The sequence below is a fragment of the Podarcis filfolensis genome, assembly GCF_964270895.1.
Source record: "Podarcis filfolensis genome assembly, chromosome: 12".
Taxonomy (NCBI): domain Eukaryota; kingdom Metazoa; phylum Chordata; class Lepidosauria; order Squamata; family Lacertidae; genus Podarcis; species Podarcis filfolensis.
Genome location: NC_139614.1, coordinates 17,527,199 through 17,545,755, shown reverse-complemented (window position 1 = coordinate 17,545,755; position 18,557 = coordinate 17,527,199). Strand labels below are relative to the sequence as shown.

General features: G+C 43.5%; 2 protein-coding genes across 2 annotated transcripts in view; one reads left to right on the top strand and one right to left on the bottom strand.

Moving 5' to 3' along the window:
• NGLY1 (N-glycanase 1) overlaps positions 1 to 7,410 on the bottom strand; it is a 34,233-nt gene extending 26,823 nt beyond the window's left edge. Inside the window, exon 1 of the mRNA XM_083578107.1 lies at positions 7,108 to 7,410. The gene's annotated coding sequence lies outside the window, so the exon portion shown is untranslated. The remainder of the gene's footprint in view (positions 1 to 7,107) is intronic.
• On the top strand, positions 6,622 to 16,398 carry OXSM (3-oxoacyl-ACP synthase, mitochondrial). Its single transcript, XM_083578134.1, has 3 exons — positions 6,622 to 7,129; positions 10,329 to 11,339; positions 14,344 to 16,398. Exons 2-3 carry the CDS (start codon positions 10,354 to 10,356, stop codon positions 14,744 to 14,746), a joined length of 1,389 nt encoding a protein of 462 aa, XP_083434260.1. The 5' UTR covers positions 6,622 to 7,129; positions 10,329 to 10,353; the 3' UTR covers positions 14,747 to 16,398.
• Positions 16,399 to 18,557: the final 2,159 nt, after the last annotated feature.

Genomic DNA, 18,557 nt, shown 5'->3' with positions numbered 1-18,557 from the left:
AAAACATAACAAAACATCAAATGTCTTCTAAAAGTTGCTAACAGTAGTTCTTTGATTCCTTGACATCTGATGGGAGGGCATTCCACAGGGCCGGCGCCGCTGTTGAAAAGGCCCTCTGCCTGGTTCCCTGTAATCTCATTTCTCACAGTAAGGGACCCGCCAGAAGGATTCAAAACATCAGGAGGGCACCAGGTTGGGAAAGGCAGTTTTATATGAAAATGTCCCATCTGAAGGTACTCAACTCTTCAAACCCCATTTCAAAAGGACATTCAACAGCTCCTCTGACAGGCAACAATCTAGTGAAAAAGGCTTGGTTTTCAATCCGAATAGACAGATATTTTTCCTCATTTGGGTGTCTGATAGATTTAAAAGAAAAATGTAAGGATTGCTTTCAAGTTACTTACAAAACAGTGTTTTAATCCGATTAAGCAACCTGGAACACTGCTCTCGCATTTCAGCTATGGCTTCCTGCAGTACATTGGTCTTATCCCAAAAGGACTTTTTGGTGTCTACAGTGGTGTTGGGCAGATTCACAATTCACATGTGCTACCGTCAATTGTTTATGTAGCAAATTAAGTTTCAAAAGAATGGTTATGTAAGCTTTCGGAATATTTAGAATTAGCCAAATTGACAGATATAATAAGATAAAAACCAAAAAGTGAAGTGAAAAAGGAATGGGAGTGCCTAAACGAATTCCTTAAAAGCCAAGGTTCGAGGACAGAAATCTGGCTGAGTCTGGAATAACCTTGTGAAGTGAAAGGATAAGAAACAGGGATTTATATCTAGATGCTAGGAATGAGATGATAAGGAAAACAGGAAGATACAATGAGAGGTAAAGGAGGTGCTGTGGGATTGGTGGAAGTCAATGTTTTCCTTTTTAGTGTTTATATTATTAATTTGTAAGAGCTGGATTTGTTTTTCATATGCTCGTTTTTGTGTTTTGTGTATTGTTATTTTTCGTTTTGTTGTTGTTGTGTGGAAAATACTAATAAAATTTACTATTTAAAAATAAAAATAAAAAAGTTTCAAAAGATCTTTTTAGGTCTTTTATTGCTTATGCTCTCAGTAACTCTGTACGACAAGCCACTGTTACGATTTTGCACAATGAAAACGGAGGGTCAAAGCCTGAAAACCTGAGGTCCTGCTGGCAATCAGTGTAGGCCATACCGGGCCAGAGGAACAAATGGTCTGACTTAGAATCATAGAATTGTAGCGTTGGAAGGGATCCTGATGATCTAGTCCAGGCATAGGCAAACTCAGCCCTCCGGATGTTTTGGGACTACAACTCCCATCATCCCTAACTGACAGAACCAGTGGTCAGGGGTGATGGGAATTGTAGTCTCAAAACATCTGGAGGGCCAGGTTTGCCTATGCCTGATCTAGTCCAACCCCCTGCAATGCAGCTATCCCATATGGGGATCAAACCTGCAACCTTGGCGTTATCAGCACCATGCTCTAACCAACTGAGCTGTCCTAGGGGTGTCATCTACAGTGGTACCACAGTTTAAGAACAGTCCGGTTTAAGAACGATTTGGTTTACAAACTCCACACAAATGGAAATAGTTTCTTAGTTTGAGAACTTTACCTCAGTCTAAGAATGGAAGCCAAACGGTGGAAGGGCACCGACGGCGGGAGGCCTCATTAGGGAAAGCGCGCCTCAGTTTAAGAACGGTTTTGGTTTAAGAACGGACTTCCAGAATGGGTTAAGTTCGTAAACCGAGATACCACTATACCCGGAATTTCCTGAACATACCCGGAATACAGCAGCCGGGAGCAACCTCCAGGCAGAAATCGTCAAAATGTCTGGGAAAATCTGGACGTATGGCAACCCATGTCGGTAGTGTCGTTTTTGCCGATTTCCCTCAAAAGCAGCTCAACAACTTTGGCAAAAAAAAGAGAGCAGCTCAACAACTTTTGTGTCCAGGCTGGTACAAGGTTTCTATGTTCCTATGGTTAGAACATGAACCAATGTCACTTCGAGTCTCAGGCTGAAACTCAGGTGTGACACACACCTGTGTGTATTCATGCTATCATTATCATAATCACCACAATTATTATCATCACTGCCACCACTGTTTTTAAATCAGCTTCAGGAAGCTGCAATCTTGAGTGGAGGACTAGTACTGCTGCTAAAACTCTCTTCTCTGGCTGTTGCACTACTCAAAATTCTCTCTTCCCCCACCTGCTCCCCCCCAGCACAAGAAAAGACTGAAAAAGACCTTTTTTGGGATAGAAAAGACCGAGAAAGACCTTCTTGGGATAGAAATTCAAGAAACGAATAATAAATATATATTTTCTCCAGGGGAGGAAGTAGATAAAGAAAGAGATCTTAAACAACTGGAGGAAAAAACAACTGAGTAACACACCTCAGTTCCCCGCTATACTTTCCAGTTTTTCATTCAACATTGCAACCTTGCAAAGACTGCTGTTGGAAAAGCATCAGAGAAAGATGTCTAGGACCTAGTGCCATGAAGCTGAGAGAAGCCATGAAGCCATGTCGTGGACTCAACTACGTGGCCTTAAAATCCCTTCCAGTCTTTATTTTCCACCAGCAAAAGATGAATAATGGGGGGGGGGGGCGGTTCTATGTGATGATGATGGTCACCAACTTTAACAGCTGTAAAAGAGGATTAGACTAATTCAGGGAAGAGGCTATCAGTGGCTAAAAGCATGATAGCTCTATACTACTTCCAGGATCAGAGGTTATTAGGTTAAACCACAGAGCCTAGGACTTGCCGATCAGAAGGTCGGCGGTTCGAATCCCCGCAATGGGGTGAGCTCCCGTTGCTCGGTCCCTGCTCCTGCCAGCCTAGCAGTTCGAAAGCACGTCAAAGTGTAAGTAGATAAATAGGTACCATTCTGGCAGGAAGGTAAACAGCATTTCCGTGCGCTGCTCTGGTTCGCCAGAAGCGGCTTAGTTATGCTGGCCACATGACCTAGAAGTTGTACGCCGGCTCCCTCGGCCAATAAAGCGAGATGAGCGCTGCAACCCGAGTTGTCTGCGACTGGACCTAATGGTCAGGGGTCCCTTTACCTTTAAGCCAATTACTTTGGAGCAACAGGAAAGGGCAATTTTGTGGCTACTGCCGGCTTGCAGGCATCCCATAGGCATTGGAATGGCCACTATGGGAAAAACAGGATTTGGAACTAAGCAGAGCTTTGTTCTTGCTTCATGTTCTTAATACAAGATTCTTCCTCATCTGTGCACAGCTGGAAGTCGATATTATCATCACAGATGTTGATTCTGTCACTCACACCCCAATCCTAAGTATACTTATAATGATCTCAGTGGAACTTATTTCCAAGTAAAAGCACACTTGGAGTTGTATGTTTTCAGCTTACGAAGCTGTAGTTGCTCTCTGAAATGCACATTAAACATTGAAGCCTTAACAACATTTTCTCAGATGTTCCATAACCATGCTTAAGATTTCATCCATGGAGTCCAATCTTATGTATATAGAAAAGCAAAGAGAGATAAAACCTGGCTGTTCTCCACACCATGGTAACTCACCCCCCCCCCCTTAGATTACCACAACATATTGTTCTGGGTTTGTCTCTGAAGATTTCTCGGAAACTTCAGTCTGCTCAAAATACAGCTGCCAAGATGCTAACTAGGACCAGCTGTAGGGTATATAGCTAGTCACTATACTGGCTGGTGAGCCATTTCTGGATGTGATTCAAAGTTCTTGTGTTTAGTTAAAAGTAAAAAATGGCTTGGGACTGACTTCTCCCAGATGCTCTTGCCCAAAGGAAGCTGTCATCCTTAGAGACCTTCTACTGCATCCCTAAACTTCCCATATTAAGAAAATGCTCAGTTACATATACAGTCATACCTCGGGATAAATACGCTTCAGGATAAGTATTTTCGGGTTGCGCTCCACAGTGACCCGGAAGTAACGGAGTGCATTACTTCTGGGTTTCGCCACTCGCCCATGCGCAGACAGTCAAAACACGACCAGTGCACACGCAGATGTGTCTTATGTTCTGTTCAGGATGTGAACAGGGCTCCAGAACGGATTCCGTTCGCATCCCGAGGTACCACTGTATGTGAGATGCCCTCTCTAGGGATGCATCTCTAGTGTGCCAGGGTTCGAAATTAGGAGGGTGCCAGGTGCGCATTTTGGACCTAAAGATTCTTCATCTGCGAGCACCTCAAAAAGTCTGGGCGCCATTTTTTTGCACCTGGCTGACACTCAAGGATTACTGAAATGCATGTGCTTTGAAGCTTCGAAGTATATGTTAAGGATAGACAATATGTTAAGGAGTTTAACAATAAAGAGTAGAGTGTTTTGAAAAATGGAGTGTGTATTTTTTATTGTAAACACCAAATTAAATATGTATTAACAATTTCTGCTAAAAATATTATATTAACAATGTGTCAGTTATGTGAATTGCATATTAATTCATGCTTATCAAAATAATAAATAAAAAGTGTTGCTGACACACCCACACCCTGTGGCGTCTAGACATTCTGTTTTAGCACCCACTTTCCAAGTCCCATGAGACGTGGGTGGCACTGTGGGTTTACCCACAGAGCCTAGGGCTTGCCGATCAGAAGGCCGGCGGTTCGAATCCCTGCGACGGGGTGAGCTCCCGTTGTTTGGTCTCTGCTCCTGCCAACCTAGCAGTTCGAAAGCACATCAAAGTGCAAGTAGATAAATAGGTACCGCTCCGGCGGGAAGGTAAATGGTGTTTCTGTGCGCTGCTCTGGTTCACTAGAAGCAGCTAAGTCATGCTGGCCACATGACCCGGAAGCTGTACGCCGGCTCCTTCGGCCAATAAAGCAAGATGAGCGCCGCAACCCGAGTCGGCCACGACTGGACCTAATGGTCAGGGGTCCCTTTACCTTTACCTTATCCAAGTCCCAGAAGCCATTTGGCTCCTAGCTTTTCTCTCCCAGTTTCTAACACTGCTTAATGCCAAATGTTATGTCCTGTCAGCATCAAGCAAAGCTTCTCTCTTTATTTTTGGTGCCTAGAACAGCCTTTAACAACCTGGTGCCCTCCAGATGTTTTGGACTACAACTCCCATCTGCCCAAGCCAGTTAGCCTAGATCTCCCAGCACATAATCTAAACTGATCAATATGCATGGGTTTTATTGATCTGTATTGATTTTTCCAACTAGCAGAAAAGGATTCTTACTTCTGTGAATCCTCACTTCTAGGGACAGACTCCATGTGATCATTCTCTCTTCCTCTTTGAAGTGTCTGTCCCTGGGCTCAGAAAAAAAATGACAACCAGTTGTTGAACCAGCTGTCATTGCCACATAAAGAGGCTTGAAGAGCTATTTTCCCAGCTTAGGGAAGTTTTGGGCATCAAACTGGTAACAGCAATCTGTTGTATTAAATGCAGCAACCCCATTGCCCTTTCATTATACAAGTCGTTAATCTTTCTTCACAGAAATCTAACTGAAATATATGGAATTGACAGCACAATCCTGTATATGTCTATTCAGAAGCTGGTAAACGTGTGTAAGAAGAAAAAATAATTGATATAGATTGTACAAAAGGAGCATCACTAGCTATCACACATGTCTTTAATGCCAAAACCTTTCCCATTCAGACACTTAAGAACCTTATTTAGTAATAAGACCCAATACCCTTGTAAAATTAAGATTTTATTAACCCTTCCTAACCAGAACCCATTTTTACTATTAAAACAACCTGAAGCACCATGTTATAAGGCATCCAAAATAATCAGATCTGCACACCAGATTGAACTAGAATTAGTCTGATGTAGCAACCCCGGAAGTCTAAAAACACTTCCTATTCCAGTGATTGCTTAGGCAAAAGTTTACAGAAGGAATCCTAATAAACAGGAACTAAATAGGAGTGTTGCAGTAAGCCACAACCTTAAAAAAGAAGCTACATTTCTTGCATTAAGTTCAAATTTCATTTTATTTTGTAGGGTGTGCCAGTCTGATTCTTTAGAATACCTCAGAACCAGATATCCTGGGATCTTTGAAAACTCATTTTAACTACGGTACTTAGAAGGTAGATTCAGTGTGTAGATCAACATGATTCCCATTTGGTCCTGTGGTATTTCAATTATGCAGTTTGATATGCAGCTACTCAATTAAATTTCTGGGCAGTGTTTTCAAACAGCTGTCTATTGTAAAACAAGCACTCTTCAAGGCTGAATTTCTCTTGGTGTGAATTTAGTTACAGTATTTAGCATTTTTCAAAAGCAGTGGTTTTCCCCTCCTCCCCTCCCTTCCCCCAGTCATAAATATTAACCGGCTCCATTACTTCAAAAGGTGGATTCTTAAGATTTCTGGAGGATTTCCACACCACTCCATTCTATACCTCATATAAACGTTCTGGTTTGGGATATCTTGGTAGTGTTCCAGATTGTTTCCTCGGGCTTCTTTAACACACCCCAGTATTTTGATTTATTTTATTTTTTCCTTGTTTCTAAAACTTTATTCCTAAAATGGCCTTTCTGTTGCAGTCATTCTGACACCTGTACCTGGAGATCTTAACTCTCTGGCCTGAAAGCACCATAACAAATTCAGTGGAGGAGGAAATGCACTCTGTATATCCACAGAGGTTCTCGTGTAATTATCACTCCCAGGCTCTCTAATCTGCATGTGGTGCCTGCCACCACAGACAGGTTCTTCAAAATTAAGATCTACCAGGAATGCAGATGGAAAGGCTTCCTATCCCAGTAGGCCAGAAGCATGTGTCTCACAGTTCAATAGGAGCACTGAGATAAAGCTTCATATTATATTATATATACACCCTGATGCAACGAATGGGCACAATGGTAAGGCCACACAGCAGAAGCAAATGCAAGACAGGGGCCTTCACGACTGCTACTGTATTTATTTTTAAGCAACTGGCCCCACAGGAGGGAGAGATCTGGTTGCAGCTGACCCAACGCAACATGGGCAAACCGATACTCTGTGTAAACAGGGCAACGTCAAGGCAATCACTGCCTTGCCCGCCCGCGGCACTACACGCAGCTCTTCCATCCATGGTCCAAAAGCTTTTATTTACCAAGACGTGCCGTCGTGTCCCGGCGGCCTCCGCGAGGAGACGACACAGGCGCAAGCCGTCTCACCACCCTCGGCACTGTTGTTTGCCGGGCCCGTCCGCACCCCCTCACCTGATGCTATTTAGCCGCATAGGTAAGCAGCAAACGGGAGGCCTCTAAAAACGTCTCTGTGGGATTCAGGGACGAGCGCGCCGCTGCGGAGGGTCCCACGGCGGCCGCCATCCTCCCACAGCGGCACTTGACCACCCCGGGTGTCTTTGCCAGCGAGCAAGGAAGTTGGACTTTGCTGTGCGCCCGCCCGCACTCAATTCGGGATAAAGCTGCCTCAAGCGGCGGCGGCGGCGACTCCAGAAAGCGAGGCGAGCGGGCGGAATCCTCCCTCCCCTTTCAGAAACTTCTGTGAACGCAGCGACGTTTTCGCTCCGCCCCTGCGCGTTGGTTTATTTATTTATTTTTTAGGGTTGTTGAGCATGCGCAGCAGCGAGAATGACGCCACTGCCATCACATTCGAAACTCTAGTCTAGACCTTATTAAAGCTCAAGAACCAGCTTCTTTCTGGTTGTTATTTTCACTAGAAATGCGAGTGGCCAAACTGTAGGCACTCCCTTTGGGTTAGAAAGAAATCAGGCTCCCTATTGTTTTCTGCATTTCCCAGGTTGATTTGTTGAAGGATTCATTGAGCTGGTTTATGCTGTGATCGCATGGTTATGTTTTTTGCAAAATAACATGTTTAGTATTTTAGCTCCGCCCCCCCAAAAGGTGACCCATTTTTTTTTTGTCAGTCGTGTCAGGATTTGTCATTTGTGTGTGTTTGCAATTCTGAAACAAAGTTATATATATATATATATATATATATATATATATATATATATATATTTAAAAAGAGAGAAATAAATCAGACTCACCTATATTTGTTAAGTGATCTATGCTGCTCGGAGGGAGTCAATCCTCATAGCAGAATGAAGCAGGTGCATTTATCGTGTCATGTGGTCAAGCACATTCTTCATTCATCATCGTAGAAAATGCACGCTCTTCAATTTTGGCATCACGCACGCTTTCATCCCAGCTGAAAACTGCACCACGTTACATCTTCTGCACATTCAGATGAACGGATCTGTGTCTTCTGTATTGTGCAAATCTAATTCCACAATTCAGATATTCAGCGCTTTTCAGCCACTGAAATGGCTGGTGTAGGTGCCTGTTTCCTCATTAATGGGCAAGCTAAGGGTAAGGGCAGTGCTTTTTTTCTAAAAAAAAATGTTTAGGGGGTACTCTCATTTTGACTCAAGGAAATAACCATTTTATAGTTCAAATCGGGAAAAATAAATATAGTAAATGGACAAAAGTACAAAGATTCACAAAATGTTTAGGGGTATGTGTACCCCTGCATCGTCCAAGAAAAAAAAGCACTGCAGATATTCTTTTCAAAATTCTGCACATGGTCTAAAGCCCAGCACAAATGTAATCGTAATGACTGAGGCTGCAATCCTATCCACACTTGGCACAGAGTTAAGTCCAAATACAATTAACCCTGTGAGATTTTCCTCACGATAAACATGCTTAGGACCTGGCTCCATGTCCCACTGAAAAGTCTTGTTGCTTTTGGAAGAACTTGCAGTACAGTCCTATGCATGCAGTACAGTCCTATGCATGTTTTCTCAGAAGTAAGTCCCACTGTAGTCAATGGGGCTTACTCCTTAGCAGATGCATTTAGGATTGCAACCCTAGTTTACAATTAACTTTTGCTGGATAGGGGGCAAAATCTTGCTAGATATGTTACTGAAGCAAGAAAGCGGGTATTTATTCTGCATGATACAATTACAGCTGGAGGGTATAATCTGATATATGGTGTGCATTTGTTATTCACACAAAATAGCAAGTATTTTGGGAAAATACTTCGGTTTTTTTAATCCATGGATTTATTTTATTCTTTTATCTGTCTCTCCCATCTCCCAATAAGTCAGAAGGCCCACCTGATTTTGCATTCGAAACCTTTCCACCCTCTTTCCTCTTTGTCACCTCACATGTTTATGGAAATCCTTTTGTCTAAATGCAGAAAAATCTGAACAACCACACAGCTAGTTCTATCTGCCAGAGGGAGCTGCTGTTTCCCATGCAGAAGCATTGCATGAGGTATAATAAACTGCCACTGAAGATGAGGAGACCTTGAAAAGCAGTTTGCGACATTCAGTGTTTGAATTCTGCTGCTCAAAAGCATGTGGGCAGGGGTGCAGAGAGCAACAATCCTAAAGGGCATGTCAAATCCCTTGGGTGCCCCTAAACTGGTTGTTTATTTATATTTATTTATTTATCACATTTATTTCCCACCTTTCCTCCAATGAACTCAAGTTGGCATTCATGACCCCCCTTCCTCACCATTTGATCCTCACAACAACCCTTTGAGGTAGGGTTAGGTTGAGTGTCTGTGATTGGCCCAAGGTAACCCAGTGAGTTTCATGACTGAGCAGGGATCTGAACCCTAGTCTCCCAGGTCCTTGCCAGAGAAAAGACAGGAAGGGAAACAAGTATATGAACTAATTTGTCCAAGCTTTAGAATACTCTACAGTGCAAACTGAGTTGCTTGTGATATAGCTAGTTATTGTACCAATTATTTTGATTATTTGTCTAATCTGCCAACTATATCATAGCGATGTCTCCTAGCAAACTGTGACCTAATAAGTTATTGTAAGCAATTTCACTTCAAACCCTGCAAAGGCTGTATATTGGGACTGAAATATACAGCCTTTGCAGGGTTCCAACTGAAATTGCTTTACCTCTTAATTGATTCCCATCTTCACAAGAGAGCTGAGCAAGGTCGAGTTCCAATTTCAGAGAGTTTCTTGAGCAGGTAGCATAATAGCATATGGGCCTTTCTAAAAAATATTGTCTTGGAAGCTACCATGTACATTTTAATTCTTAATTAATTGACCCATTCATTATTTTGGCATGTAGCCCAAAGGCCAATTTCAGCATTGTTCTGTGTTAGAATAATTTGGAAGTATGGTCACCAGGCCTTAAAAAGTCCCATATCCTTGGTATCCAAGGCTTTTTTAGCTGGTACTCACCAGAACTCAGTTCCAGCCCCACTCCATTGGGTGCCATTACTATTATAAGAGAACAAGGGAGGCGTTCATGGTGAGTTCCGGCGCCTCTTTTTCTAGAAAAATAGCACTGCTGGTATCAAATTGCAACCAAAAAATTCTTTAAATGAAAAACAGGCATGGATTAGAAAGAACATCTTTGTTTCTTTTAAATGTAGTGCACCCACAGTTTTTCTCCACAACTGATTCCATAACAGTTAAGAATAATAGAGTTGCCTTTTTGTCCTACAGGAATTCATTTCTGAAAACTGCCGCCATGCTTCTCCACTTCTCAAGAGATGTCTTAAAAACGGCATGCCTCAATCTTCAAGGTTCCCAAGTACATCGGCGTTTGAGAATCGTGAGAAAGCCTTTGAGCACGGGCCCAACTCCTCGCAGCCGAAGGAGAGTGGTTGTCACAGGCATTGGGTTGGTGTCGCCCCTGGGCGTCGGAACGCAACTTGTGTGGAACAACCTTCTCCAGGGAAACTGTGGGGTCGTTGCTCTTGAAGGGGAGGAATATTCGGCCGTCCCATGTAAAATAGCCGCCTGTGTGCCGAAGGGGGTTGGCGAGGGCCAGTTCCACAGAGAAAGCTTTGTGTCGAAATCAGAGAGCAAGGCCATGTCATCTGCCACCATCATGGCCATAGCTGCTGCCGACTTAGCAATAAAAGACTCTGGGTGGCACCCGCAATCTGAACTGGACCATTTGAATGCTGGTGTGGCTATCGGGATGGGAATGGTTCCGCTGGAAGACATTTCTGACACGGCCTCCATGTTCACAACAAAGGGTTACAACAAAGTCAGCCCATTCTTTGTTCCAAAGATCTTGGTCAATATGGCGGCAGGTCATATTAGCATCAGATACCAGCTGAAAGGACCCAACCATGCTGTATCCACAGCCTGTACCACAGGAACACATGCTGTCGGAGACGCCTTTCGATTTGTAGCCTACGGTGATGCTGATGTGATGTTGGCTGGGGGGACGGAGGCTTGCATTAGCCCCTTGTCTCTAGCTGGGTTTGCCAGAGCTCGGGCTCTGGCCACTAGCTTTAACTCAAGCCCCCAGCTGGCTTGCCGGCCATTCCACCCGCTGAGGGAAGGATTTGTCATGGGAGAAGGTGCCGCCATTTTGGTTTTGGAAGAATATGAGCACGCAGCACAGAGAGGAGCTAAACTGTACGCGGAAATTTTGGGCTACGGACTCTCAGGTGACGCTTGCCACATAACAGCCCCAAATCCAAACGGGGATGGTGCCCTCAGGTAAAAACCACATTTAAATAATTCTAAAATTGTGTTCTATATTGGGAATCAATCCATGCATTAGAAATTCCCTAATGTTTAATACTTATTTTTGAACTTCCCAGCCCAGTCTGGAAGCTGTCATATATATTGAGTCAGACTGCCTTAGATAGCTCCATATTCACTGGTATTGACTGCTGTCCAGGGTTTCAGGCAGCAGTCTCTCCTAGCCCTACATTGAAATGGTGGAAATTGAACATAGGACCGTTTGTACACAAAGCTTGTGCTCTAGCACTCAGCCATGGCTCTGCAGTGTACTCTGAATTCTGTGACATGTAAACAACAACAACAACAACAACAACAACAAGAATTCATTATTTATACCTCGCCCATCTGGCTGGGTTTCCCCAGCCCCTCTGGACGGCTCCCAACAGAATATTAAAAATACAATAAAAGATCAAAGATTCAAAACTTCCCATGTCTTCTAGAAGTCAGATAGTTGCTTATTTCCTTGACATCTGATGGGAGGGTGTTTCACAGGGCGGGCGCCACTACCGAGCACGCCCTCTACCTGGTTCCTTGTAACCTCAATTCTCACAGTGAAGGCCCTCAAAGCTGGACCTCATTGTCTTGACTGAACGATGAGGGTAGAGACGCTCTTTCAGGTATACAGGGCTGAGGCCATTTGGGCTTTAAAGGTCTGCACCAACACTTTGAATTGTGCTTGGAAACGTACTGGGAGCCAATGTAGGTCTTTTAGGACCGGTGTTATATGGTCTTGGAGGGCGGCCACTCCCAGTCACCAATCTAGCTGCCACATTCTGGATTAGTTGTAGTTTCCGGGTCACCTTCAAAGGTAGCCCCATGTAGAGCGCATTGCAGTAGTCCAAGCGGGAGATAACTAGAGCATGCAGCACTCTGCCACCAGATGTCTTCTAAAAGTCAGATAGTTGTTTATTTCCTTGACACCTGGTGGGACGGCGTTCCACAGGGCGGGCGCCACTACCGAGAAGGCCCTCTGCCTGGTTCCCTGTAACATCACTTCTCGCAGCGAGGGAACCACCAGTTATATTTTGTCTGTCATAGATATTATTACTTGTTTGGGACCCTCAATTTATTTTTGGGCACTCCTCTGCCCCACCTGCAAAAGAGTGTACAAAATTGTATGTGGCATAAAGTGTATGCAAATTTTATGCAAATTTCTGCCTTCTCTTTTGAGTGCAGCAAGGGCCTCAATCCATATACAATATACCAGACCCAGAAAACCTTGTTGGCACACCTGGCCAAACCATGATCTCTCATTCAATACTGCCTTGAAGCCAATTGTGAGAATTAAGTTAGAAAAGAATTGTGAAGCACTTTGTATCTGTTCAGTAGTCTTCTAGAAATGATTAATAATATTGCAGAAGTAAAATTAATCCCCCTTACCCATTTTGAATGGCAAAGGACATAGGACAATGTTTACCTACATTAATTAGATATGCTTGTTCAGTTTCAAAGAGACATGGCTGCTACTAATGTTTGTGGAAATATTATTTCCTTTTAAAGATGGCAAGTAACACAGCAGAACATTCAAGATAATTAATGCCTTCGGCTCATTAGGACTGAATTTTCCACTTCGGCATTAGCTTGGCCATAGATTCTATGGAATATTTCAATTAACATGACCTAACATGCAAGACAAATGCATTTATCCCTGCCTTAAGGATGTATCCTATGGAATTGACTCTTACTCATTTTCATCTGCTGAGGCTGCATGTTGAATACAGAATGGTGATCTTGTGAAGTTGCACGATGGATGAATGCATGATTGTAGTTTTAGGGTTTAATCGCTTTCGTGCACAGTGGTTGCATTCACATGCAACACTAAACCGTGGTTTAGCGGCACATGGATGGGTCTCCATGAAGCTGAGCAGAGGGTCACGCACTCCTTCTCCTGCACAGTTGGGAGGAGGGCTTGCGCCAAGTTTAGTTTACTTTCAAAGAATCTTGGCTATTAGGTGTGAACTGATTAAATCTGTGAGCCACCTTCCTTGCCCCACCCTCCAGCCCTGGGAGTCTTTCCCAGACCATGACTTTGAGAACAGCAGAAGCAGCTGGGAGGAGAGGAGTTCAGGGATAGGCTTTTGTTGTTTTTTAAAAATAATTTCATATGATTTGTGGTGTTTTATGTACAGTGGTACCTCGGGTTATATACGCTTCAGGTTACAGACGCTTCAGGTTACAGACTCCACGAACCCAGAAATAGTACCTTGGGTTAAGAACTTTGCTTCAGGATGAGAACAGAAATCGTGCTCCAGCGGTGTGGCGGCAGCAGGAGGCCCCATTAGCTAAAGTGGTGCTTCAGGTTAAGAACAGTTTCAAGTTAAGAACAGACCTCCAGAACGAATTAAGTACGTAACCAGAGGTACCACTGTATTGTGATTTGCTGCTATTTTTATCGATTATGAGGGAGTAATTCTTTATTGTAATTTATAAGTGTAAACTGTTTACTTGCTGATGTTTAATTTTAGTGTGTACTATTGGATTCTAATGTATTATTGAACACTGCTTTATTTGGTATAAGTTGTTTATTTTAAAGGTATTGTGACTTTTTAAATAGGATCTTATTGTTACTATTAATGTTTGATGTTTTGTTATTATTTTTGTGTGTGTTGGAAGCCGCCCAGAGTGGCTGGGGCAACACAGCAAGATGGGAGAGGTATAAATTAATTTAATAATAATAATAATAATAATAATAATAATAATAATAATAATAGTTAGACAGTGGCTTATTTAGAAACAGACCAGTTTGCTGTAAACTGGGATCCCTGGTTCATAGGTAAGGTTTTTTGAAAGCAAAGCTAAACTTGACAGAAATGCTACTTCCAGCCAGAAGAAGAGAGAAAGCAAAAGAGTGTTTGAACTCGATGCTTGGTTAGGTTTGTGGAGACCCTTATGCGTGCTGCTAAACCATGGCTTAGTATTCCATCAGGCTATGAACTTAAGTAACACAAATCTCTTTCTTTTTCATTCTCCTCCCTAGATGCATGTCAGCAGCAATGAAAGATGCTGGAATTTGCCCTGAAGATGTAACATATATCAACGCTCACGCCACCTCCACTCCACTAGGAGACGCTGCAGAGAATCAAGCTATTAAAGGACTCTTCAAAGAACATGCATATTCTCTTGCAGTTTCCTCAACAAAGGGAGCAACGGGCCATCTTTTGGGTGCTGCAGGAGCTATTGAGGCGGCTTTCACTGCTTTGAGTTGTTACCATGGAATTTTACCACCTACTCTAAATCTAGATCAGACGGAAGCACCGTTTGACCTCAATTATGTTCCGCTAGTACCCCAAGAATGGAGAAGTGAAAAGTGGCGTATTGCTCTCAGTAATTCTTTTGGCTTTGGTGGAACTAATGCAACACTGTGTTTTGCTAATGTTTAGCTTTACCGTCCAGGTATGCATTATTTTTTAAAAAAGATGGTCTGTTAATGGCCTGAAAAATGCGTAGCAATTCAAACCTCTGTGTCTCTCCCCACTTGTCCCCACCCCAATTCATTCCTTTTTTCACTTTTATTCCTTTTAAAGTTTATACTCAAACAAACAGTAATGTGTATTTATAATGTTTAAGCTGAGGGCATCTTTCCATAAATATTTAAGGAAATGTTCCATATCTGCAAGCAGAAGGAAATCACAATTCGTAACAGCTTCCTGCCCCAGGAAATCGGGGCGTCCGCATTTATCATATGGGAAGAAGAATGGGTTTGTTGCTCAGTTATAGTGCCAAACCATAATTTAGAATTACATTGACCCCAGACTCGCCTTTCCTCCCTTTGTAGGCTCATATTTCCTCCGGAGCTTTCTTTGTAGCAAACCATAGCTTGCTGTTCAAAGAGGCAAGCTACGCTTTGCACTTGCCTGCGAACTAGGATCACAAACCAGAACCAAACCCTGGTTTGGGACAAAGCCCAAGGCTTCTTGGGACTTACTCATATAAATGCCAAGCTACGTTTTGCTGCTATTATTAGTATTTTTTGTTGGTATTATTCATTTATAAAATACCCAAAGTTTCCTAGGCACTATACAAACACTCCAGAATAATAAAGCCCTTCTCTGTGGGATTACAGTTTAAGCAGAGGCAACACAAAAGGAAAAAAAAAGGGGGGGAGGAAGTGGAAAGAAAGCAAGAACCTTACATAATTGTCATTATGATGACTGGGGTAAATGGTGACAGCTCTGGGAGGTGGGGGTCCAAATGGCAACTGGTTTCTCAGCCAAATTAATGGAGCGGGTTGTGCTGTAGCAAGGTGGAATAGCTCCTAATAGATGGCAGCTTAGGGAGATGAGGAGCCAAATGGCAGCAAGACTCTTAGAATCTTATCAGTCTTGAGGAGCTCTTAGTGAGAAGGTATAAGCCTTCTCTTCCAAAGTGACCTAGAAAGTCCAGTCATTCCTGGACTTCACTGTATGAAGGTGAGTAAAGGTGGAACACAAGACTATTCATGAGCACCCCCCCAGACTTGTTCTCCTTGCACTGGCATAAAACCTTTTGGACACAAATATTGCTTCAAGTTGAGTGGAGTGCTGCCATCAGAAGCCCTGGATGGAAGGATAGTTTCTCCAAAGAGAGAGAGCCAGTGTGGTGTAGTGGTTAAGAGGGGTAGACTTGTAATCTGGGGAACCGGGTTCACTTCCCTGCTCCTCCACATGCAGCTGCTGGGTGACCTTGGGCTGGTCACACTTCTCTGAAGTCTCTCAGCCCCACTCACCTCACAGAGTGTTTGTTGTGGGGGAGGAAGGGAAAGGAGATTGTTAGCCACTTTGAGACTCCTTAAAGGGAGTGAAAGGCGGGATATTAAATCCAAAGGTCCTCCTCCTCCTCCTCTTCTTCTTCTTATTCTTCAAACAAGCAAGGGTCCTTTGAATCATTAAAATGTTTACTTTTGCAAAGCATTGAAGCTGGGAGCTCTCCACCATATACTGTCTACATAATTCGGCAGATGATTACACAGCAAAATGCATTCGCCGCTCTCATTTTGACAGTGACAGTAAAAGAATAATAAAGAAATCCTCAATAAATTTCATATTGAAAAACATTACAGTGGAAGCATGTCTCAGTGAAATGGGGGGAAAAATAATTTGTTTCAACTATTTGGAGTTAGTGCATCTAAAGCATAGACAATATTTACCCAAAAAGCTGTGTCTTTCATAACATCAAAGAAATGTATGTAGGTCATATGCTTTCTCCCAAAAACCTACCTTCGCACTGAAAGCAGACGATTTCTTTTAGGAAGAGTGCTGTTTATGTCCTACTCAAAGTTATGTAAAGAGTTCTTACATTTCTTCATCTTTGTAACCTTATTTGGAGCAGGGATGAACATGCTAGCTCTAGGCTCTCACCCTGCAACCCTTGGAGGGCCACTGTGTGAAACGGGGGTTATAAAATGTGCAAGGAGCATTCACAACTACAGAAGGCTTCCTTTTTCACAAGAGCGCCCTCCCTTGAGTTGGGGAGCAATGAGGACCACGAGAGGGGACAGACCTAGCATGCTGGTCCCTGGAGACACATGTCTGCAGAACGCTAAAAGGAAGGCCTGAATAGGACTTACTTGCAGCTCAAATGTAGCTCTTTGGAATTTGCTTTCAAGTAATGCATTAATATTTAGAGGTGGAGATGGTAGTCAGATCTGAGGCGAATAGATCGCTGCCAGGAATCCAATTATTAAAATACTCTCTTCTGTCGAATTAGATGCATGAAAGTATGGGAAGCAAATTCAAAGCGCACACCAAAATCGCTATTTCCTGTGCTCTAAGGTGAGTGGCACTGTGGGTTAAACTAAAGAGCCTAGGAGTTGCCAATCAGAAGGTTGGCAGTTCGAATTCCCGCGACGGGGTGAGCTCCCGTTGCTCGGTCCCTGCTCCTGCCAACCTAGCAGTTCAAAAGCACATCAAAGTGCAAGTAGATAAATGGGTACCGCTCTGGCGGGAAGGTAAACGGCATTTCCGTGTGCTGCTCTGGTTCGCCAGAAGCTGCTTAGTCATGCTGGCCACATGACCCAGAAGCTGTACGTCTGCTGCCTCGGCCAATAAAGCGAGATGAGCGCCACAACCCCAGAGTCGGTCAGGACTGGACCTAATGGTCAGGGGTCCCTTTACCTTTTATATATACATGTACATGTATATATTAGTGAAACTACAAAAAAATCACTGACAATTTTCTATGGAAAAAAAATTGCAAGCTGATGTGGAAATGTGAAGATCTAAACTTAAGACTAGAAAAGACTAGAAAAAGACTAGAAAAATGAAAATCCAAAATTGACAGTCGTCCATGCTTACTCAAGACTCTCCCTTGGCCACATTCCCTTCCTGGGCCACAACATATCAGGGGTAGGCTCCCCGTGTGCTAAGTCACTGGAGTTTGCATGCAGGTGGGGGCAGCTTGAGTTTCACATGTACATAAACAACACTTTTCACCTTGCAGTCTGGATGTGAGTCCTGGGGGCTTGCGTTTCCGTGCGCTGCTCTGGTTCGCCAGAAGCGGCTTAGTCATGCTGGCCACATGACCCGGAAGCTGTACGCCGGTTCCCTCGGCCAATAAAGCGAGATGAGCGCTGCAACCTCAGAGTCAGCCACGACTGGACCTAATGGTCAGGGGTCCCGTTACCTTTACCTAAGGTGAGTTGAGGAGTGCTTCTCCAGAAGGGAAAGGGCAATTGCATGCAACAGCACTCAATGCATAAAGAAAAACTGTTGTTTTATGGAGTGGGAGGAAGATTTGAACATTATTATAGATTTGGGCGTGAGCTTGCCAAAGACTGCAGTTAGTTCTTCCTGGTTTGGAGAAGTCAATCCCAACTCCCTGGAGGTCTTTCTGGGCAATTTTGTTCTAGGTGCAAGCATGCATTAGTGTCACCATTGAGATCTGCCAATGGTAGTAATGCAAAGGGGCTTTTTACAAAGGCTTAGAACTCCTTTTCCCTCCCAACCCCACAGTGACTCCACACAAGCTGTCTAGAAGGTCTGACCCTGAGCTACTTACAAGATGAAGCTTCTCTTCTTTTGATCTCTTGCGATGCTTTTTCAGACTTATTTCCTGAGGTCCAGCGCTGAGGGCCTTCTGTGGGAAGTGATGTTACAGGGAACCAGGCAGAGGGCCTTCTCAGTAGTGTCGCCCACCCTGTGGAATGCCCTCCCATCAGATATCAAGGAAACAAACAACTACAGTGGTACCTCGCAAGACGAAATTAATCCGTTC

What these genes read in the sequence shown, in the direction of transcription:
- OXSM (XM_083578134.1), top strand. Translation starts at nt 10,354, where the DNA reads ATGCTTCTCCACTTCTCAAGAGATGTCTTAAAAACGGCATGCCTCAAT. An exon ending in AACGGGGATGGTGCCCTCAG is followed by an intron (nt 11,340 to 14,343) that starts GTAAAAACCACA and finishes TCTCCTCCCTAG; the next exon opens with ATGCATGTCAGCAGCAATGA.